This window comes from Prionailurus viverrinus, chromosome E1 (assembly GCF_022837055.1).
Source record: "Prionailurus viverrinus isolate Anna chromosome E1, UM_Priviv_1.0, whole genome shotgun sequence".
Taxonomy (NCBI): Eukaryota; Metazoa; Chordata; class Mammalia; order Carnivora; family Felidae; genus Prionailurus; species Prionailurus viverrinus.
Genome location: NC_062574.1, coordinates 9068351 through 9092132, shown reverse-complemented (window position 1 = coordinate 9092132; position 23782 = coordinate 9068351). Strand labels below are relative to the sequence as shown.

The 23782-nt window shown below is 45.9% G+C and overlaps 1 protein-coding gene across 2 annotated transcripts in view; it reads left to right on the top strand.

The window, feature by feature from the left end:
* The window catches only part of FBXW10B (F-box and WD repeat domain containing 10B), a 32728-nt gene extending 10452 nt beyond the window's left edge, over positions 1-22276 (top strand). The window contains exons 8-13 of one of the 2 annotated variants that reach the window (XM_047833931.1): positions 3501-3622; positions 8004-8152; positions 9128-9270; positions 11546-11704; positions 13537-13805; positions 21429-22276. In XM_047833931.1, the coding sequence (XP_047689887.1) occupies positions 3501-3622; positions 8004-8152; positions 9128-9270; positions 11546-11704; positions 13537-13805; positions 21429-22237 (1651 nt within the window). In that variant the 3' untranslated portion in view covers positions 22238-22276. The remainder of the gene's footprint in view (positions 1-3500; positions 3623-8003; positions 8153-9127; positions 9271-11545; positions 11705-13536; positions 13806-21428) is intronic. The other variant, XM_047833933.1, reaches the window with a different exon arrangement.
* The last annotated feature ends 1506 nt before the right edge of the window (positions 22277-23782 follow it).

Genomic DNA, 23782 nt, shown 5'->3' with positions numbered 1-23782 from the left:
TTCACTCCCGTTTCCTTCCCCATGGGCTACCTTCTCATCTTTGTCAGTGTGGATCTTTTTATTTATGTGAGTCCTTTGAAAATGTGTATTGGGGCACCTGGGTGGCTCAGTCGGTTAAGCGTCCAACTTCGGCTCAGGTCATGATCTCGCAGTTCGTGGGTTCGAGCCCCTCGTCGGGCTCTGTGCTGACAGCTCAGAGCCTGGAGGCTGCTTCTGATTCTGTGTCTCCTTTTCTCTCTGCCCCTTCCCCGCTCATGCTCTGTCTCTCTCTGTCTCTCAAAATGAATAAGCATTAAAAAAAAAAAAGAAAATGTATATGGATATATTTTGTACACATGTTTATAATTTTCATCCATGGTTTCTTTGATCTATCTATCTATCCATCTATCTATTATCCATGGTATTATTTTAAGCTTATCTTGGCTTTTCACTTTTGTACCCCATCCTATGTTTCGAAGATTTATCCATTACTGTCTAGTTAGTTATATAGTACTCCAATATACATTTCACCTACTTGCTTCCCCAGTGATGGAAACTAGCTGGCCTCCAAATAAAGCTGCATGGAACATCTTTGTCCCCTCGTGGACATTGTGAGATTTCTTAGGTATATATATGCCCAGTAATGGACTTGCTGAGATATAGGGTAGGTGCTACCCAATTTGACCAAGTACTAGACTGAATTCAGAGTGACTTTATGGGTCTACATTCTCCCTAGGAGGGATCCTGTAACTGTATTTCCCTGCCAACATTGGGCATCAGCCAGCTTTCAAATTTTTGCCAGATGGGTATGTGTAAAATCATTTCCATTTGCATGACTTTGGCTACTAATAAGTTTGCCTCTTCTTTTAGAGATTGCCTGATTATATCTTTTGTCCATTTTTCTATTGGGGCTCCTCTAATTTGCTTCTTGATTTGCAGTTCTATGTGTTTTCTTATAACTTTTAAAAAAATATGTATTTTTGAGAGACAGATAGAGAGAGAGACAGAGCATGAGTGGGGGAGGGGCAGAGAGAGAGGGAGACACAGAATCGGAAGCAGGCTCCAGGCTCCGAGCTGTCAGCACAGAGCCCGATGCGGGGCTCGAACTCACAAACCGTGAGATCATGACCTGAGCCGAAGTCGGACGCTCAACCGACTGAGCCACCCAGGCGCCCCTGTGTTTTCTTCTATATATTAGTCCCTTGTCAGTTTAAAAATTGCAAATACCATCTTCCATTTCTTCATCAACCCATTAACTTTGCTTATAGTGTTCTTTGTTGAATAAAAATTCTAATATTGCTGTAATACGACGTATCAGTTTATCCATTGTTTTGACTTGTGTCGGTGAGTCTGTCTAGTCCTAGGTCACAAGGACGTTTTAAAATATTTTGTCCTATTAACTTTATTTTTAAAATTTATTTTCCAAAGTTTATTTATTTATTTTAAGTAATCTCTACACTTAAGGTAGGGCTTGACCTCATGACCCTGAGATCAAGAGTCGTATGTTCTTCCGACTGAGCCAGCGAGGCGCCCCTTGTCCCATTAACTTTATAGTTTGACTTTTTGCATTCAGTTCTTTGAACTATTTGCAGCCCAACTTTGTATGTGATGTTGGGTAGAGTTTCCATTATATTTATCTATTTTGAAAGAAAGTGAGCAGTTTCCCCCACAGTGGTTATTTAGTCAGGAACCTGCCATTTTCTCCACTGACCTGTGGGGCCATCTTTATCATATGGTGATTTCCCCACATATAGATGAGAATGTCTCTGTGAGCTCTCTCTTGTAGACTCTTGGTTTGTTTTTCTGTTCTTGCATCAAAAACATCTTCTAAAAAAGACAACTCCTATAGAGTAGTTTTAGGTTCATAGCAAAGTTTGAGAGCAAAGTACTGAGATTTCCCATTACTTTGTGCTCCCCACATGCACAGCCTCCCCGGCCAGAGCGGGACATTTGTTACAACTGGCGAACCTCCATTGACACATCATAAGTCACCCCAAATCTGTAGTTTACTTTAAGGTTCACTCTTGGTGGTGTACATTTTATGAATTTGGGCAAATGCATGAAGACATGTATCCATCATCATGGTATCATATAGAATTATTTCCATTGCCCTGAAAATTCTTGGTGCTCTGCCTAGTCATTCTTCTCCTTTCCCCCCATACCTGTGACAGATGGGTAAGGCCACAGGACCTTTGGGAGTATTATATATTTTGTTGTTGTTGTTTTTATTTATTTTTGAGACAGGGAGAGACAGAGCATGAATAGGGGAGGGTCAGAGAGAGGGAGACACAGAATCTGAAACAGGCTCAAGCTGTCAGCACAGAGCCCGACGCAGGGCTCGAACTCATGGACCGCGAGATCATGACCTGAGCCGAAGTCGGCCGCGTAACCGACTGAGCCACCCAGGCGCCCCCCTTTGGGAGTATTAGAAGAAAAAGCTTAGCACATTCGAAGGAAAACAAAAGAAACACTTATTAATCGTTTATTATGTGCCAAGTCTCATAAGAACTCTATGAGGCAACTACCATTATTAGCCTCAATTTGCAGATGAGGAAGCTGAGATACAGGGTGGTTATTAGCTCCTCTAAGATCATACCAGCTAGTAAGTAGGTGATGGACTGGATTGGACTTCAGGCAGCCTCACTCCAGAATCTACTACGTTAACATTACATTTTTGCCCTGTCATAAAAGCAATCTGGGTGAAATGCGAGTCTGTATCAGCGACAGTTGAGAGACCTCAGGCAAATTTGCTTATTAAAGAACAGTGTGACTCATACCTCTGTTCCCGTAGATCTCTAAGATATGCTTTAGAAGTACCCATAAGATGTTTTGGATCCAAATGGCTGAAGTAGATTGTTCTGTTGTTCCTGTTTGAAGACCACCTCTGCTGTTGAATGGGTGCCATGGGTTTTAAGCCTGGTTGGTGGTCATTCCAGAAACCTCTTCCAACGTAATACCAACCAACATTTATTACGCATTTCCTACACGTTGATCGCCGTTCCAATGTTACACGAATCAATGCAGGATTTCTCAACTTGCGGCTGGAAAGTACCTCCTGTGGAGGCTGTCCTGTGCACTGGAGGACATTTAGCCGTGCCCTTGGACCATAGCACCGGATACATTAGCAGCTCTCTCCCTACTTGTGACAGCCAAAAATGTCTCCAGACATTGTCAAATATCCTCTAGGGGTGGAAATCATGCCTGGGTGACCATCATCCAATTTGTATATTTAATTCTTTACCAAAAACCCTAAGAGGGAACTATCATTATTATCATTTCCATTTCACCAATGAGGAAATGACACTTACACGGAAATTAGGTAACTTTCCCAAAGTTACACCTAACGGGTGCCGCCGCTGGAAATCAAATCCAGGCCTCTGACTCCGAGCCTAACCCTGAAACTTTGCCGCCTTCCAGCAAACTGTTGATCTAAGGGAACTTGTGTGCCATATGATCCCTTGGGCCCTGAGAAAAATCTCAAAATCATTTCTTGTTTTTTGTTTTTGGCCTGATTCCTGCAGATATTGGGATCTGAAAAGTGGGGCTTGTATACGAATCTTCAGTGGCCACCAGGGGACAGTCACTTGCATGGATTTATATATGAACAAACTTGTGTCTGGAGCAAGAGATTGCCAGGTGAAAGGTGAGACAGAAATGCCTTAAACTTTCTAAGAAGTTTCCCCAAATCCATGGGTTGTCAAAATACTTGTTTAGCTCATTTCTGTAGGAAGACATTCTTTTACTCATCCATCCATCCATCCATCCATCCATTTACTTCACAACTATTTGTGGAATACCTACAATATGCTAGATGCTGTGCTAAGTGCTAAAAAAAATGAATATGACCCTGTTCAATATGGCTTTTTATTTTCCCAAGAGGCTCATAATCTCATAATGGAGACAGATACATAAATATACAATGGAGGATATCATAAATATGTGAATAGTAATGCCACCATTTATTGAGTACCAAGTTCATGACTGACATCGGTGCTTTACATATATTATCGTATTCAACCCTCACAAGAAGCCTGTGGCATGGATGCAGATGAGGAATCCAAAACTCGGAGAAAAAAACAGCTTGCCCCAGATCAGAGCCGCTGAGTGGTGGAGTGGGGATTTGAACCCAGGGCTGTCTGACTCCAGATCACGTGCTCCTAACCAACATGCGGAGTTCTAAGGGACCACAGAAATAAGAGTGAGGGACAGCACCACAGACAGGGTGCTGTTCGAGTGTGGTCTTGATGATGTGTCATTCTACAAGCAGTGGGAGAATGAATGCCGTTCTAAGCAGAAGGGACAGCAGAGGCAAATTTGCAGAAGGTTGAAGAAAATGGTGTATTTGGGGAATTTCCCCTTGCTGGGTACGGCTGCAGTAGAGCGTGTGGTGTCGGACAGAAGGCTGGTTACTTTGTTTGGGGCCAGATTATCAAGGGCCTTCTGCATCCGGGTAGGAAGTTGACCTTCATCCTATAGAATGCGGGAGGCTATAAATGCACTCTGAGCTGTGGACTGACACGATCAGATGTGTTTCTGGGAAAGATGACTCTAGTCATAGTATGGAAGAAGGTTGGAGGAAGGGACTGGGTGGAGATGGGGACAAGTGAAGACAGTACCCAGTCTGGAGAACTGCGGTGGTATCTTCAGAATAGCGAAGAACAGGGGGCACCTGGGTGGCTCAGTTGGTTAAGCATCCGACTTCGGCTCAGGTCACGATCTCACCGTCCATGAGTTCGAGCCCCACGTCGGGCTCTGTGCTGACTGCTCAGAGCCCAGAGCCTGTTTCCGAGTCTGTGTCTCCCTCTCTCTCTGACCCTCCCCCGTTCATGCTCTGTCTCAAAAATAAACAAACGTTAAAAAAAAAAATTTAAAAAAAGAATAGCCAAGAACAGGCAAGTGTGAAGAAAGTCAGGTGGCTATGAGTTTACATGAGGTGACAGGAGGGCAGATAATGAGGCCGGACTTCTAAACTCAGGTCACTGGGTATTTGGAAGTGCCATTAACGGCCATAAGGACCACAGGGGAAGAGTAGGGTGGGGTGAGGAACGAAGGGGGAGATGCTGGCTTCCGTTTTGGACCTCTTGAGTGTGGTAGGCAGAATAATGGCCAACCGAACACGTTCACCTCCTAATCCCCGGAAACTGTGACCGTGTCACCTTGCACGGCAAAAGGGACTTTGCCGATGTGGTTAAGCTGAGGACCCGAAAAGGGAGAGACGGCCCTGGGTTATCAGACGGGTAATCACATGGGTCCTTAAAAACAGAAGCTGTCTTGTCCGTGATCAAAGGGAGATGTGACAATGAGGAGTGCTCAGAAACATGCGACGTTGCTGGCTCTGAAGATGGAGAAAGGGGGCCATGAGCCAAGGGATGTGGGTGGCCCCGGGGAAGGTGGAACAGGAAAGGATATGGATCCCTCCAGCCCCAGAATCTCCATAAGGGAACACAGCTCTGCGGACACCTTGATTTTAGCCTTGTGAGGTCGCATCAGGCTTCCGTCAGATAGTACGTTTGTGTTGCGTTCAGCCACTAACCTTGTGGGAATTTGTCACAGCGGCGATCGAAAGCTAAGACGCCGGGTACGGGAGTCCCAAGGACACCCAGGGGAGGACTGCAGGAGGCAGATGCGGGTGTGAGTTGCCACGTGAGTTGACTGCACCATAGGTCTGGGGCTCCAGCCGCATTGGTTTGGTGGTTATCAATTGGAATGAACGGTGGAGACGCCAGGCGTGGAGATTTCCCCTGCGAAGCACGAGGAAAGAACGAAAAGCGAAGGGAGGCGAGGGACCCAGGAAGCCACAGCCGTGTTAGGTGGGGGCAAAAGGGGCAGGAAAGCGAAAGCGGAGTGATGTGCCATATGCCGGCACTCAGACCTGCTTAAGAAACTTTACTCCCCACCTCTTTGCCCTCCTTGACCTGACCGGAAGTTCTCGTTGCCACGACTGCGTTGAGGAGTAGAGCAGACGGCATGAAAGGAGGAGAGTTTGGAGATGGAAGGGCAGACAAGGCCTCCAGATTTGAGGGAGTCTCGGGGGGCCCCCGGCAGGGCTACAACTAGGACAAGGGGAGCTAGGCTCTCACCTCGGGTGTAAAACTTAAGGGGGCACCCCAAACTCCTGGTAAGCAAAGATACCACATTTTCACACGATATCTAAAAGGCCAAAATTAATTCACAAAGTACGTGATGGAAAAAAAATATCCCAAGATCTCTCTCTTCCCCCTAATCCTAGTCCCAGCCTCCTGGCCTACCTGTTCCCCCTGGGTTTCCCCCGATGAATCTTTTCCCAACGATTCCCAATGAATCTTTTAATTCATCCTTCAGCCTTCTCCCCCCACCCCCCTTTTTTTTTTTAAGATTTTATTTTTAAGCAATCTCTACCCCCGACGTGGGGCTCGAACTCACAACCCCGCGGTCAAGAGTCACACCCTGTATTGACTGAGCCAGCCGGGAGCCCATCAACTTTGTGCTTTCTAATTGGATAAGAGGCCAACGTATATGGAAAAAACAAGTGAAGAAAAGCGTACTTACAGAAGTTAGGGTTGATCTAGCGTATGTGGTTACGAGCATGGGTTCTGGGGCCAGACTCTAAGGGTCCGAATCCCAGCTCTATCTGCTTGCCATCTGCATGATCTTGAGCAGGTTACTGAACCCCTCTAGGCCTCAGTTTCCTCATCTGTGTAGTGGGGAATAAAGACAGTAGCTGTCTCGCGAAGACGAGTTAATATACACCAAGCACTTCCAATGGGGCCTGGCTCGTTGTTAGTGCTCTACGAAGGTATCGGCTGCGGTCATTACTTGGTCTTAGGTTGTACACTCTGTTGCCTGAGAGGTACTTTGGGGCTGATGGGGCCAACTTTAACGGTCTCATTCCCGAATCTGTGGTGCCTGCTTCCAGTTTCTTCCTTTAAGGTCTATTCTCCCACCTGCTCATCTATTGTCACACCTTCCCAACACTCGCAGGATGGTGGGTGGTAGAAACGTGAAGCCTGCCCTCAGCTGTGGCCGTCTCTCAAGTAGTAAAATCCAGAAGTCAGATTCAGAAATCGGTTTTTTAAAAGGAATGAACAAACATTAAAATGGTTTCAATGTTGATTTATTTTTGAGGGGTGGGGGAGGGGCAGAGAGAGAGAGAGAGAGAGAGAGAGAAACAGAATCCGAAGCAGGCTCCAGGCTCTGAGATGTCAGCGCAGAGCCCGACGCGGGGCTCGAACTCACGAGCTGTGAGATCGTGACCTCAGCCGAAGTCAGGTGCCTAACCGACGGAGCCCCCCAGGCACCCCCAGAAATATGGTTAAGTGTAAATAAGGATAGACAACTTGCTTTTCCTTTGGACATAGAAGGGGTGAGTCAGGCGAATAGTATCTGGAAGGAATAATGCCATGAAACACGTGCCGTGATTTTCCTGAAATCCACTCAATAGCAAGTAGTTTTCAGGCTCAAGAAGGAGGCTTATTAGTGAAATAAGTCATACAGAGAAAGACAGATACCATATGTTTTCACGCTTATGTGGATCCTGAGAAACTTAACAGAAGACCATGGGGGAGGGGAAGGGGAACAAAAAGTTAACAGAGGGGGAAGGAGGCAAACCATGAGAGACTCTTAAAAACTGAGAATAAACGGAGGGTTGATTGGGGGTGGGGGGGGGGCGATGGGCACTGAGGAGGGCACCTGTCGGGATGGGCATGGGGAGTGGTATGGAAACCAATGTGACAATAAATTTCATATTAAAACCAACACATAAATAAATAAATAAAAGAAGGAGGCTTATTAGAGATGAGCTGTCTAGCGCTTGGACCCCAAGGCTGAGTTGTAGGGTTAGAGCCAAGGTCTCTGCGTTGCTGGCTCTCTCAGGGACCCACGGGCAGGGAGTTCTGTGCTGCAGGCTCCTGGAGCTGTTGGTGAGCCTGTAGGGGTGCTGGGCCAGGCGGAGGCCTTCTAGGGTCTCCCTTGATGGGCGTGGCTTCTGTGCTGGGCTGTAGAACTCCACCATAACCTGCCTTCGTGCCCCTCCCCACCCCTTTCAGAGTGGGATGTCGAGACAGGGAAGTGCCTGAAGACGCTCAAACACAAAGACCCCATCTGGGCCGCCAGGATCAATGACAACTACATCGTGAGCAGCTGTGAGCGGGGGATAGTCAAAGTGTGGCACGCTGTCACGGCCCAGCTGGTAAAGGTGAGAGAGCAGTGGGCTGGCGGGGGCGGGGGCGGGGAGGGGGGAGGGGGTACCGATGGTCATGGATGGGACGAGACTCACGTCTCCCTCATAGAGCTCTTCAGACCATCTTAAAGCTATCATGTTAGAGTCACCCAAAGGGTGGTCCTGAAGAATTTTAGGGGAAACTCCCCTCCCACTGCCCCCCCCACCCCAAAAGAGGGCCATTCTGAGACTGTGGAGGGTCAGGGATCATGTGACTTACGTTGGCATGCAAGTGGTGGTAGCAGGCTACGTTTTGACTCAGTATGATATACGGGCTCAGGGTCTTTTGACAGTGGCTTTTCCTTTTCCAGAACATTCTACCCTGACTCTTGCATGGGGTAAGGACATGAACAAAGTCACAGTAGTTTTTCTCCTTACTCTCTTGTGAAAAGAGAACAGTGGCTGCTCTTGAAAGCGACTGAATGCTCACACGCACCCAAAGTGTTGCTAGAGTTGAAACCTCCTGGCTCTAGTGGGCGGTGGTGAGATACATTTGTGCCGGGAACACAGGAGCGCAGCGAGAAGCTGCTGGGCCGGCTGGTGCATTTTCTTCCCGTCAGTATTGTTGTCACCATGATCTAACCGGCAGTAGCGGGCAAGGGGAGGTCCCAAGTGTCCTGCGGTCCTGGCAGGGACCTGGGGTTGGAACACACCTGACCCTTCACCTTGTGGCAGAAGACGATGGTGAATTCTGGCCCTCTCTCGGACTCCAGGAAGAGGAGGGCTGCCCCAGCCACAGAGCTGTCAGGAGCAAGGCTCTCCTTAATCATTCCTTCACTGGGGAGAGAGCTCTGGAGAGAGGGAGGCATGGACACCACTGGCTTTTTCAGAACAAAAGCAAAGAATGGCGGAGTGTGTTGGGATTCATCCAAAGAAGCCTCCAGCTTTGGCCCTTGGAGGACTCAGTCTGAGGGGCAGGTGGGCTGAAAACAGAGGCATCTTCTCTTGCAGACTCTCATTGGCCACGAGGGAGCCGTGAAGTGTCTGTGCTTTGACGCGTGGCATCTCGTCTCAGGAGGTGCAGATGGCCTGGTCATGGCCTGGAGCATGGTGGGAAAGTACGAGCGATGCCTCATGGCCTTCAAGCATCCGAAGTAGGTGCCAGGAAAGCCCTGGTTGATGGATGTGGGACTCTCTCCTTTTCCCTCACAGCCTAGATTTTGTAATAATGGTACCAGGTGTGGGTTTCGAGAAGTTACTGAAATGTTAGGCTCATGACACGTGTGACACATTTATATCCGTTATCAGACGACATTAGGCGCGTTCAGGGTGGAATGGCCACACGCTTATATCTGTTTATGAATATTGGCAGAGCCATCCCAAATAATGCCAATGCCAGTAAACTGAAAATTCTTGGGGTTGGTCTTTACCCCAGGCCTCTACTTAAAATCATCCAAGTGCCAAAGATTTAAAAATAACCAAGGGGTTGAAGAAGGAGCTTTCTTACAAGTCTGCCGGCAACATTCTATTCCAGGACGGCAAACGTCTCAGTTTACGACTCCAATCCCAGTTTAGTGGTGGTGGCTGCTTGGAGTCAGTGGAGAAGTAGTCTGAGGTCACATTTGAGCTTGTTTGGAAAGGATCTTGTGGTCAGTTAACGGTTCTGCCACGGCCACGGGTTTTTATAGGCTGTGCGACGTCACTCTTGTACCGCGTGAACAATGCTTCTTCCCCTGCGTGCGTTATAAAAAACTCTAGGGAGGGGCGCCTGGGTGGCGCCGTCGGTTAAGCGGCCGACTTCAGCCAGGTCACGATCTCGCGGTCCGTGGGTTCGAGCCCCGCGTCGGGCTCTGGGCTGATGGCTCGGAGCCTGGAGCCTGTTTCCGATTCTGTGTCTCCCTCTCTCTCTGCCCCTCCCCCGTTCATGCTCTGTCTCTCTCTGTCCCAAAAATAAATAAACGTTGAAAAAAAAAATTAAAAAAAAAACAAAAAAACTCTAGGGAAACAAGATGCTACCCTAGTTGACTCAAAGAGTGAATGGATCTTCTAGGGGACCTATCACCGAGAGTCATTTGGTAAAATATGGCCCTAGATTTCCTCGTGTCTTCACAGGAACCTCTTGAGCCGGCACGCTGGCCTTGTGGGAGGTGGAAGGGGATTTGAGTTACGTGTGTGTGTTTACTCTTTGTGGTGTGTGACCGCGTTATTGGTGAGTGGGTGCTGGGAAGGGCTTCTGTCCAGTGATTTATCTGGGGTTATCAGTAAGCCTCTTAGCATGTTGTCTGGATTATGAAAACTTATGAAAGGAAAGAGTCAAGCTTTAGGATGTCGCCTGAAAATTGTAATTATATGTTTTTATTTTATTTATTTATTAAATGTTTATTTATTCATTTTGAGCGAGAGCGCACGAGCTTGAGCAGGGGAGGGGTAAAGGGAGGGGGAGAGAAATAATCCCAAGCAGGCTCCGAGTTGTTGGCACGGAGCCGGGTGCGGGGCTTGGACCCGCGAACCACGAGATCAGGACCTGAACCAAAGTCGGATGCTTAACCGATTGAGCCACCCCGGCGCTCCCGAAGTCAACTTTTTAGTATCGTTAACAGGAATGGGGTAATTACATTTTGTAGCTGAATACTCCACACGTCTGGAGGCCCGCTTGGCTGCAGCCGTTGTGGGAAGGTTTTGTGGGAAGCATCTACGTCACCTGGCCCTCTCTCTTCTGCTGGTCACCACCAAAGGGAGCTCACACATTTCGTCCCTGGGTAAAACTTTCCTTCGGGACGTTTCACTGGAAGAACGCAAGCCGCTCATTTAAGATCCCAAAGGAACTGCTTAAACACTGGGTTTTTGCCTCCTATAAAGATGATCATTTCCCCATGTGTGGATTTCTTTCTTCACTGATGCTAGGGACGCCTGGCTGGCTCCATTGGTGGAGCGTGACTCCTGATCTCGGGGTTGTCGGTTCGAGCCCCACGTTGGGTGTAGAGATCACTGCAAAACATCTAGTGATACTATCTGAAAAGGCATCAAAACAGTAAGTTCTCAGCATGACTTTTTCAGAAGTCATTAGCTAGGAACCAAATTGTAAGAGGAAAGCGTGATCACCTCTGGATCAGACCCCCCTCCTCCCCGCCCCGGCCAAAAAACCCCAAACAAATACAAAACAAAACAAAACAAAAATGCAAAAGCACAAAACCCGCGACAGAAGCCCCTGTGTTTCGCCACCTTGTGGCACTGCGACCGGACTGCAGGAAAAATAACCGCGGGATGGGAGGAGAGAGGACAGCCACGTCTGGAAGGTGAATGGCTGGCAAACCGGTACGGCAGTCGTGACCGCTGCCTCCCCACCAGACACAAAAGACCCCACGCTACCAACACACCCAAACCTTCCAGCAACACACGGGCACAGCCTGCCGCTCTGTTCTCTTCCAGGGAGGTGCTTCATGTGGCTCTTCTCTTCCTCCGGGTCATCAGCGCCTGTGCCGACGGCAAGATCCGCATTTACAATTTCCTAAATGGGAACTGTCTGAAGGTGATGAAAGTCAATGGCAGAGGTGACCCCGTGCTGTCCTTCTTTATTGAGGGCAACAGGTGGGTGGTAGGTGTGGAGGTCAGAGCCGTGAGCAATTCTGTTTGGATGATTTTCTGCTCCTCTGGGACACGAGCCTTGGCTTTGCTGGCAGGAGGAGAGAGGGGGCAGTGCTCTCCTCCAATTTTGGCGGCAGAAGGGTAATATTTTGGCTTTACAGGGGTAATATTTTGGGCAATATTTTGGCGGTAGACAGGTCATGGTCTTGCGGGGGACTAATCGGACTTTGCACAAAGCTTAGCAGTCGGGGTTCACATTGCTCTCAATTTGTTCTGGATGTCTGGGCAAGTCAGGCCGTGAGTACAGTAAGGCACTGCCGTGAATGTGTAGACCCTGCTTGGCTCCCTGGCCCTGCCTTCTCTGACCATCTGTCTCTGATGCCCACTTCCTCTTTTTTTTTTTTTTTAATGTTTATTTATTTTTGAGAGAGAGAGAGAGAGACAGAGCGTAAGCAGGGAAGGCACAGAGAGAGAGGGAGACACAGAATCCGAAGCAGGCGCCAGGCTCCGCGCTGTCAGCACAGAGCCCGACTCGGGGCTTGAACTCACGAGCCGTGAGATCACGACCTGAGCCGAAGTCGGGAGCTTAACCGGCTGAGCCACCCAGGTGCCCCTTCTGATGCCCACTTCTAACGCAAGGAGACTTATGGGAGGGTGGGGGATGGCTATAGCGACGGGTCCAGTGTCCATTGGGGAAGAACTGAGCCAGTGGGTTTACAGAAACCAGAACAATGACTAATTATATATAGTATTACACTTGCTATATAGTGATAGGTTCGGGGTGATATTATGTGAAAATACCCAAATAGAATTGTCTTTTACACAGATCACTTGAGACATCAGTTAATCTCCCTGAACCATATTGCCTTCCCTTTTTTTTTTTTTTGGTAAAGAACAAAAACCTGATGTTTTATTAATTTATTATTATTTTTTAATTTTTTTTTTACATTTATTTATTTACTTGGAGAGCGAGAGAGTGGGGAAGGGGCAGAAACAGAATCCTGAGTAGGCTCCGTGCTGTCAGCCCGACACGGGGCTTGATCCCATGAACCACGGGATCGTGACCAGAGCTGAAGTCGGACGCTTAACCGACTGAGCTACCCGGGTACCCCACAGCTGTTCTGTTTAAATTTAGGGCATGTTCAGAGACTTGGGGGTGATGGAGGGACAGAGGGCGCAAAGTCCTCTGTTACAGTTTTCCTCATCCCCATCACAGCAATAGAAACATGGTATTTGGATACTGTGCTTGAGAAAAAGAGTGAACTTCAAGACGGTGGGGTGCAGAGTAGCTAAGTTTTCTGCGTTGGGCACCCTAGGAACTTGGTACTCACTCCGTGAATGGAAATTCACTTAAAAATATTTTAACTTGAGGGCCGCCTGGGTGGTTCAGTCGGTTAAACGCCAGAATTCGTCTCAGGTCATGATCTAGCGATTTGTGAGTTCGAGCCCCACGCACAGAGCCTGCCTTGGGTCCTCTGTCCCTCCCTCCCTCTCTGCCCCTCTCCCACTGGTTCCCTCTCTGTCTCTCTCTCCCTCTTTCAAAATAAATAAACTTAAACAAATATTTTAATTTGGAAAGTGAAGTAATCAGAACATATGGCCGCGCTTACACTTAATTTTAAAGGAAACGACCCTCACCGCCCCGCCGGCTACCTTTCATCACTCCAGATCCTCCAGTAGCCGGCACCATCCTGCTTGTACAGTCTCTCCCCCCGGGCGCTGTTCCCTTGGCCTCGGCATTGGACACGACCGTGATTGAAATGCCTTATTTGGAGGCCCGGGCAGTGGTGGCCCTCACGGTCCTTTTGTGGGCGATCTTGTTGCTTTGGTTCCAGGATGGTGATCAACACGGAGAGCAATATTCTCATGTTCCAGTTTGAGAATGTAAAGTGGCAGTACTCCCTGGACAAGGCCAAACAAAAGAAGAAGAATAAAGAAGAGGACAGGGAAGAAAACAGCCTTGTGGAAGTTCTCTCCAGGTCTAGCACTCAGGTTTCCAGCCTGAAGGACTCGTTATCCAGTCAACAAACTGTGACCCAGGAGTCCCTGTTAAGTAAACCATGCAGGTCCCGAGTTTTCCGGAGGGCAACCAGGTTACCTACAGGTAAGAGAACTGAATCCCAGGCCACCTCGGTGTACCCGATGGAGTGGATGAGAGGGTGGCAGGATGAGTTTCTTTGTAGGGAAAGAACGAGCATACAAGCTGGGGAGGGGCCGAGAGGGAGGGAGACCCAGAATCCGAAGCGGGCTCCAGGCTCCGAGCGGTCAGCGCAGAGCCCGGCGTGGGGCTCAAACCCACGACCCGCGAGATCACGACCTGAGCCCAAGTCGGATGCTTAACTGACTGAGCCACCCAGGTGCTGCAATGATTTATTTTATTTAAGTTCATTTATTTATTTTGAGAGAGAGAGAGAGAGAGAGAGAGAGCGAGAATGGAGGAGAAGCAGAGAGAGAGAGGGAAAGACAGGATCCCAAGCAGGCTCCACACTGTCAGCACAGAGCCCCATGCAGGGCTCAAACTAAGGAACCATGAGATCATGACCTGAGCTGAAATGAGGAGTCGGATGCTTAATTCACGGAGCCACCCAGGCGCCCACCAATGATTTCTTGATAATGTAAATCTTCACCTTTAAGGAAGGTGGGAGCCCATTCTTTTTGATTCGCCAACTGGTTAGCCAACTCAAGAGAATCTCCTGGTTTTCAAGGCCTAGGTTTACAAACGTATTAGAATCTTTGTACAGTAGATAACTAATATCTACTATATACTTGCCATGAAAACAAAAAACAACCAACATCTGCACCCATCCAAACATACATTACATAATTATTTCCTTAAAACAGAGGCAAGATATTATTGTACCACAGAAAAATGAGCTATGCAGAATGTATTATCTCGAGAGCCTGATTGATAACATGCGTACCCAGAAAATATTAGTTATAAAGCAGATACGTGTGTGTGTGTGTGTGTGTGTGTGTGTGTTTGTGTGTGTGTGTGTGTGCGCGTGCGTGAGTGCTGTTGGGAATGCTATTTATAAGACGCACAGAGAATAAATTAGGAGTGAGCTACAGCAGCCAGACTCCTTCCTTTTACCTGTCCCCGATTTTGGCATGGGTAACTGGACCCCCAGATCTAAAGAGAACATCAAGAGATCACGTCCAGGCATACACTACAAATGATCAGCTCTCTCTTGAGGAGACCAAGAGGTTTAGGTGATGCTTAAAGCTTGGCAATCAGTAGGAAAAGTGGGTGAGAGGAAGGGCAGGAGGGGATGTAGATCTTAGGCTCCGGATGACTTACCTAGTGTGACACAACAACAAACAAGGTGATAGTCTGGGTGAAAATCATTCGATGACCAGCTATGTGCCACCCCCCCCCCCCTTATGTAGACCTAATCGAATTATATAATTACTATGACTTCCTCCTCAATCTTCAGTAGGAGTGTTAACAGAGGCACCTCAAAGTCAAGGAAAGTCAAAATCACCCCGAAGATACGGCAAGAACAGGGCGAGTCCTGTTTGTAAGGAAACAAGGGGCATAGATGGTGGGCAAGAGAGTTTGGAAGCAAAAATCCTTGCAGGGGATACGACAGACGGTGATACTTTATTCTGGATCAGGGGCAGGATCCCCTCTCTCTCTCTTGCTCGCTCACTTTTCCCCGTCTAGTTTTTCAGCAAGCCCATGACCTTGCTTATCTTTGAGAATTCAGAAGGGATAAAATGTCTGGCTTTTCTTAAGGGTGATTGGTTTTCCTTCATTGTTCCCTTACGCACAGCGTGAGAACTTCTGTAAGAGCTGCCTTTCCAGTTTTGGTCTCACAGCCTGCCTCCTCCCTGCCACTGAGACTTCTCACTTCTGGGACTGTTGTGTCATCAGGAATAGAATGTCCCTTTGTTGTTTTGGAGAGACTGTGGTAAAGATTTAAAATGCCTTTCAAATATTTTTGGTTAATAGGATAGCACTTGAGTCGAACTCCCTGCAGAGACTAGCTTCAAGGTGAAGTTTCAGGAGGGCTCTACTAACAAGGGCTCTACTATATCCTTGAATATATGTATGTTTATGTACCTGTACAGGTATACCTGCAAGGGTAAAGTCTTAGCAGTGGCGTTGCCAAGACAAAGGATAACGGCCCTTAACAGTTAGAAAGGTATCGGGGCACCTGGGTGGCTCAGTAGGTTAAGCGCCGCACTTCGGCTCAGGTCATGATCTCACAGTTCGTGAGTTCAAGCCCCATATCGGGCTCTCTGCTGTCAGCACAGAGCCTGCTTCAGATCCTCTGTCTCCCTCTCTCTGCCCCTCCCCTGCTCTCACACACTCTCTCTCTTAAAAATAAATAAACATAAAAAAATTGGAAAGATATTGATATCGCACCCCTATGTTTATTGCAGCATTAGTTACGATAGCCAAATTATGGAAGCAACCCAAGTGTCCATCAGTAGAGGAATGGATAAAGAAGATGTGGGTTGTGTGTGTGTGTGTGTGTGTGTGTGTGTGTGTGTATTTACTTGCATATATACATATACTATATACAAATATATACATATATATACTCCACATATGTACATTATATATATTTGTGCACACACACACACATACACACACACACACACACACTGAAATATTACTCAGCCATAAAAAGAATGAAATCTTGCCATTTGCAACAACACGGATAGATCTAGAGGGTATAATGGTAAGCGAAATAAGTTAGTCAGAGAAAGACAAATACTGTATGATTTCACTCATATGTGGAATATAAGAAATCAAAAGAACAAAGGAAAAAAGATACCAAACAACAGACCCTTAACTATGGAGAACAAACAGATGGTTGCCAGAGGGGAGGTGAGTGGGGGGATGGGTGAAATAGGTAAAGGGAATTAAGAGTACGCTTATCTTGATGAGCACTGAGTAATGTACAGAATGGCCAAATCACTACATTGTACACCCGAGGCTAATATAATGCTGCATGTTGACTATACTGGAATTAAAATTAAAAAAAATAATACAAAAAGAGGGGAACACTAACATAGCTGATTGGATTTGGAAAAAAATTAGAAAGATATTGCCATAGTTATCCTTAAAAATGATATACCAATTTACAGTCCCACCAACAGTGCATGAGAGCTCCCACCACACCCAGGCATGTCCAAACTGGGTGTTAGCCATCATTTGGTACTTGCTTATATGGTAAGTAAAAATAGTTTCTGCATTTCTTTGAGGTGGATCACTAACAAGCTAAATGTCCACCAGCGGGAAGTGATGAAGTAGATACGGAAAAATTCACACTATGGAATACTTGCTAACAGCTAAAAATTGTATCATGAGGACCTACATATATTGACTTGGAAAGAGATCCATGATATATTATTATATGAAAAAAGACACCCTGGTGAACAATGAGTTATCACAATTCCTTTTTTAAAAAATTTGGGGGGGTGCCTGGGTGGCTCAGTTGGTTGAGCGTCTGACTTTGGCTCAGGTCATGATCTCACGGTCTATGGGTTCAAGCCCCACATTGGGCTCTGTGCTGACGGCTTGGAGCCTGGAGCCCGCTTTGGATTCTGTGTCCCCCCCCCTCCCCACCCCGTTCCTCCCCTGCTCGCACTCTGTCTCTCTCTCAAAAATAAAGATTAAAAAAAAATGTGAGTTTGTTGACACACAATGTTACATTAGTTTCAGGTAAATGACATACTGATTTGACAAGTTAACACATTATGCTATGTCCCCATTACATTGCTATTACAATATCATTGACTGTATTCCTTATGCTGTGCCTTTTATTCCCATGACTGAACTCATTTAGTAACTGGAAGCCTGTATCTCCCACTCCCCTTCACCCATTTTGCTCATTCTTCCCCCACCCCCTTCCCTCTGGCAACCATCTCTGTATTTATAGGTCTGATTCTACTTTTATTCGTTTATTGTTGTTGTTGTTGTTTTTTAAGATTCCACTTTTGAGTGAAATCTGGTGGTATTCGTCTTTCTTGGTTTGACTTGTTGCACTTAGCATCATACCCTCCAGGTACTCTCTGTGTTGTCTCAAATGGCACGGTCTCATTCTTTTTATGGCTGTTTAAACATCTTCATAATCCATTCATCTATTGTTGGACATCCACATTGCTTCCAGATCTTGGCTATTGTAAATAATACTATAATAAACATAAGGATGCATATATTGAATTAGTGTTTTTGTTTTCTTTGGGTAAATATCCGATAGTGGAAATACTCCATACTGTTTTCCACCATGGCTGCACTGATTTGCATTCCTACGAACAGTGAACGAGAGTTCCTTTCTCTCCACATTCTTGCCAATGCTTATATCTTGTATTTTTTATTTTAGTCATTCTGACAGGTGCAAAATGGTATCTCATTGTGGTTTTGATTTGCATTTCTCTGCAAATTATTAGAGGTGTTGAGCATCTTTTCATGCATCTGTTGACCATCCGTGTGTCTTCTTTGGCAAAATGTCTATTCAGGTCCTCTGCCCATTTTTTAAATTGGGTTGTTTTTTTGGTGATGAGTTGTGTAAGTTCTTTACATATTTTGGATATTAACCCCTGGTCGGATAGATCATTTGCAAATATCTTCCACCCTTCAGTAGGTTACCTTTTTGTTTTCTTGGTGGTTTCCTTTGCTGTGTGCAAAAGCCTTTTATTTTGATGTAGTCCTGATGTTCTCCCCCCCGCTTTTTTTTTTTTTTGCTTTTGTTCCCCTTGCCTTAGGAGACCTAGGAGACGTACCTAGAAAAATCTTGCTACGACTGATGTCAGACAGATTACTGCCTGTGTTCTAGGATTTGTATGGCTTCGGGTCTCACATTTAGGTCTTTAATCCATTTTGAGTTTATTTTTGTGTGTAGTGTTAAAGGGTGGTCCAGTTTCATTCTTTTGCTTGTAGCTGTCCAGTTTTCCCAGCACCATTCATTGAAGAGACTGTTTTTCCCCATTGTATATTCTTGCTTTCTGTGTCATAGATTGACCATATAATTACGGGTTTATTTCTGGGCTCTGTGTTCTGTTCCATTGGTCTATGTCTCTCTCTTTTTTTTTTTTTTTGAATGCCAGTACCATACTGTTTTGATTACTACAGCCTTCTAGTGTATATTAAAATCTGAATTCTGATACCTCCAGCTTTGTTTTTCTTTCTTAAGATGGCTTTGGCTATTTGAGGTCTTTTGTGGCTTCATACATATTTCGGTGTTTTTTCTTCTAGTTTTGTGAAAAATGCTGTTGGTATATTGTTCAGGGATTACACTGAATCTGTAGATGTCTTTGGGAAATATGGATATTTTAACAATATTAATTTTTCCAGTCCATAAGCATGGAATACCTGTTTTCTGTCATCAATGTCTTATAGTCAATCCAATGTCAATTGAATGTCAATTCAATGTCAATTCAATGTCAATGTCAATTTCTTTCATCAATGTCTTATAGTTCAGAGTATAAGTCTCACCTCTTTGATTAAGTTTATTTCTAGGTATTTCATTATTCTTGGTGCAATTGAAAATGGGAGTGTTTTTAAAATTTTTCTTTCTGCTGCTTCATTATTAGTGTATATAAATGCTACGAATTTCTGCTACTAATTTTGCATCCTGCAACTTTCTGGAATGCACTCACTACTTCCAGTAGTGTTTTGGTAGTCTTAAGGATTTGCTATGTATAGTATCATGTCATCCGGAAATAGTGACAGTTTAACTTCTTTACCAACGTGGACACTTCTTATTTCTTTTTCTTATCTGATTGCTATGGCTAGGACTTCCAGTACTACGTTGAATAAACGTGGTGAGAGTGGACATCCTTGTCTTATTCCTGATCTTAGGGTAAAAGCTTTCAGTTTTCACCATGGAGTATAATGTTGGTTGTGGATTTTCATGTCTGGGCTTTATTATGTTGAGGTATGTTCTCTCTACCCCCACTTTCTTGACACAATTCCTTTTTTTAATGTTTTTATTTTTTATTTTTGAGAGAGAGAGAGCAAGAGACAGAGCATGAGTGGGGGAGGGACAGAAAGAGTGAGACACAGAATCTGAAGCAGGCTCCAGGCTCTGAGCTGTCAACGCAGAGCCCGACGTGGGGCTCAAACCCACAAATTGTGGGATCGTGACCTGAGACGAAGTCAGATGCTTAACTAACTAAGCCACCCATGTGCCCCCAAACAATTCCTTTTTCTAAAGGAGAAAAACTGTGTGTTTTCATGTACACACATACACACACACACAGAGTGGTTGATTCTGGGATTAAAAAGGACAGTGGGGAAGATTTTAACATCTTAATTTTATTTAGTTTTATATGCTTTAGTAAAAATATTTAATATTTTACTATTTACTATTTTAACATCAATTTAACAATATTTAATCATCAATTCAAGAGCCCGACATGGGGCTCGAACCCGTGAACCGCGAGATCATGACCTGAGCCAAAGTTGGACGCTTAACTGACTGAGCCACCCAGGCACCCCACGTACAGACTTTTAATTGTCAGGTCAGACTAGACAATGCCTTTCATGACTCAGTTATTCCTTTTGTAAAATGGGGATAATGCTTTCAGTGTATCTGTGAGGTACTGGAGGGAGTGAAAAGCCCAAGTGAAAGAGAGATAATAGATTTGCTCACATGCGAAGACATCCTTGTTACTTCTAGGTATTAGGCACCTTGGAAGTCTTGACCATCATGCAACATGGCCGAATGAATCTCTTATCCCTGTCAAGTGACTTTTAGAACTGCTGCTATCGTTAAAAAACATTTTAGGAACTCTTGTTCAGGAAATGCCTTTTTTGGTCACATTGTGATATATTTAGGCTGTATATTTTGATGCAGTTTTGAGTTTGGAAAATGCCCAAAGATCATTTGGAATCAAATTTGATAAATAATTAATAAGATAGAGGTCAAACTTTGTGATGCAGTTTTTGTTTAAAAATAGAGATCGGGGGGCGCCTGGGTGGCTTGGTCGGTGAAGCGTCCGACTTTGGCTCAGGTGATGATCTCACGGTCCGTGAGTTCGAGCCTGCGTCGGGCTCTGTGCTGACAGCTCAGAGCCTGGAGCCTGTTTCCGATTCTGTGTCTCCCTCTCTCTCTGCCCCTCCCCTGTTCATGCTCTGTCTCTCTCTGTCTCAAAAATAAATAAACGTTAAAAAAAAAAATTAAAAAAATAAATAAATAAAAATAGAGATCGGTGGGGCACCTGGTGGCTCAGTCGGTTAAGCGTCCAACTCTTGGTTTCAGCTCAGGTCATGATCTCACGGTTCATGGGACTGAACCCCATGTCTGGCTCTGTGCTGACAGTGCTGAGCCTGCTTGGGATTCTCTCTCTACCTCTCTCTTTGCCCCTCCCTCGCTTGTGCTCTCTCTCAAGATAAATAAACATTTAAAAAAATAGAGATTTGATACTATAAATTTATAAGGCCTATTTTGTGTGAATCATAAATGAGGTAGAAAGCACCTTCCCACAGGGAAGTCACAAAATGTGTGGAACATTGGGATCACATATGTTCCCTCCAAAATATGCATATCTAGAGCTTAATACACACTTGTACACAAATACCAGTATATTTCGTAAAAACTTGCCGTGTCGAATATGTCATAATTTCTAGCGTTATAGAGGATTTTTGCCCACATGACGGCATACCCATTGGACAGCAAAGACCTCAGATGGGTTTAACTTTCATGCATAACGAAATTACTATTTTTCATGGAACACTCTGACTTGCTTTTGTTTTCTTTTTTTGAAAAACCAGATGATGAGAAAATTCAAAAAGAAAGACGCCCCGTAGACATGATCAAGCGCTCGAAGAAAAAGTCCTGGCAAATCCCTATGTCACCTGACCAGTTCCTACTGACCGTTAATGCCCTGCAGCAGGCCCATAATTCGGGGGCATTTGCCTATCCCCGTAGGCCGCAAACCCAAGTCATCGATGCCCAGGGACCTTCAATTCCACACCCAAGGAAGGTCTTGAGTTTCAAAGGAAAATCAATCCAACACGCAGTTGATAGGTTGAGGCGCAGCGAGCCTCCCGTAGATGTGAAACAAACCAACATTCCCCTGGAGATCCAGAAACTGCAGCCCAACCTGAAGAACTCTTTGCACAGTCCCCGAGTCCAGTCCACCATACCCCAGCCCGTGATAATCCACCCCCGACTCACCGGCAGCTGCAAGGGTGAAGACCAAGTGACCAGCTCCGTCGATGGGACCGTGCGCGCCTTCAGCCCATTAACCAGCACGCAGGTCATCAAACTGAACCGCATGCTGGCTCCACCAGCGGGCGTGACAACCAAATCTGTCAAGAGAGAACGACCTCACTTCTGTACGACCCTTGATCCCTTTAGAGCGAACACTCAGTTCATGTTGTTGACTGTAAGGGAGGAGAAAGAGTACAGGGAGGCCAAGAGGAAGGAATATCAGGCCAGGAAGCCCACTAAAGTGCTCGATCCAGAAAAAGCCAGCAAATCTGCATGGATCAGGAAGATCCAAGGCCTGCCTATAGATAATTTCCTGAAGCAAGGGAAAATAGCGGCTCCTGAACTTGGACAAAACATGTTTATCTGAACCAGCCTTGGGGCATGAACATCTTACAATAAACTGAAAACCAAGTGGATGTTGGGGTTTGGCTACTTGTTTTCTTTGTTTGTTTGTTTGTTTTGGACTGGCCCTTGGCAATGTGGGGAGTCCAAATTATCTTCCTAGAAGCCAAAGAATTGATATAATCAAAGTAGGAAAAGAGGGGGAGCTGGGAGCTGGGAGCGATTGGCATCTGTGTTCCCACTGAAAACCACCGAAACTTATGAAAGCCCAACTTCACTGGTGGGAGATGGGAAAGTGATCATTGGAAATTGAATACCACTCATCATTACCAGTTTAGGGCTACCATTCTGATCGCACATGAATGATGGGACTGTGTTAGAATAATGCATTGGAATTCTCGGGTATTTTTGCACGGAAGCCTGATGAAGTTCAATGAGCTCAGTTAAGCATCTAAAAGGAGATACCCTCAATGGGGTTGACCTATTGCATTGGAGAATGTTATGCGTTCTTTTCCTTCTCAGGGCTCTTATGGAAGAGAATTAGGCATAGACATCTTTTCTTTGAAGAGGGACACTAATATCAAGTGTGTGGATGTTTCTACTTAGACCTTCCAAGATGGTGTCGGGGACCAGGCAGGTAAAAGAGGGCGGCACAGTACTGGAGCGATTGGAGAGCTCAAGCCTCCTACTCCGTGGCTCAGCATGACCATAGGATGGTGTGAGATAGTAGAAAATATATATTGGTCTCTGCCCCCAGTTCCTGGCACAGAGCTCCCGAGACCCTTATAAATTCCTAAGTGATACGAACACCAGGAACATCTCTTCTTTTTAACGAGGCGACTCAGAGTGGGCTCCTGGATGGGTGTCTCGATGGGGGCTGGTCGGTCACCAGAAAGCTTGGGAATTTTAGCTCCACCCCACATCTCTCCAGAGAGGAGAGAGGGGCTGGAAGTGGAGTTAATGATCCATCATGCCTACGGTGATGAAACCTCCGTAAAAATCTCAACAGTATGGGGTTCAGAGTGCTTCCAGATTGGGGCACACATCCATGCACTGGGAGGGTGATGCACCCCAACTCCATGGACCCTCCCAGGCCTTGCCTATATGTGTCTCTTTGTCCGGTTGTTCATCTGTATCTTTTAATAAGCGGGCACATGTAAGTGATTCCTCGAGTTCTGTGAACTCCTCTAGCAAATTACTTGAACTCAAGAGGGAGGGTCATCGGAACCTCAAATCTATAGCCAGTTGGTCAGGAGCGCAGTGATAAACTGGGTTTCCAACTGGCGTGTGAAGAATGAGTATATGTGAGAGACAGAAAGAGAGAGGGAGAGCTGGCACGCACGAGAGTTTTCTGGGACTGAGCCCATAACCTGTGGGATCTGGCTCTATCTCTTTAAAATGTCAGAATTGAATTGTAGGACACCCAGCTGCTGTCACTGAGAACTGCTTGGTGTGGGGCAGGGACTCCCACACATCTGGTGACCAGAAGTGAAGTGTTTTATGTGAGGAGTAAAAGAGACAGCAGAGAAGTACAGTAGGGAAGAAGTGGGCTTTTCCCTGCACAGCAGAG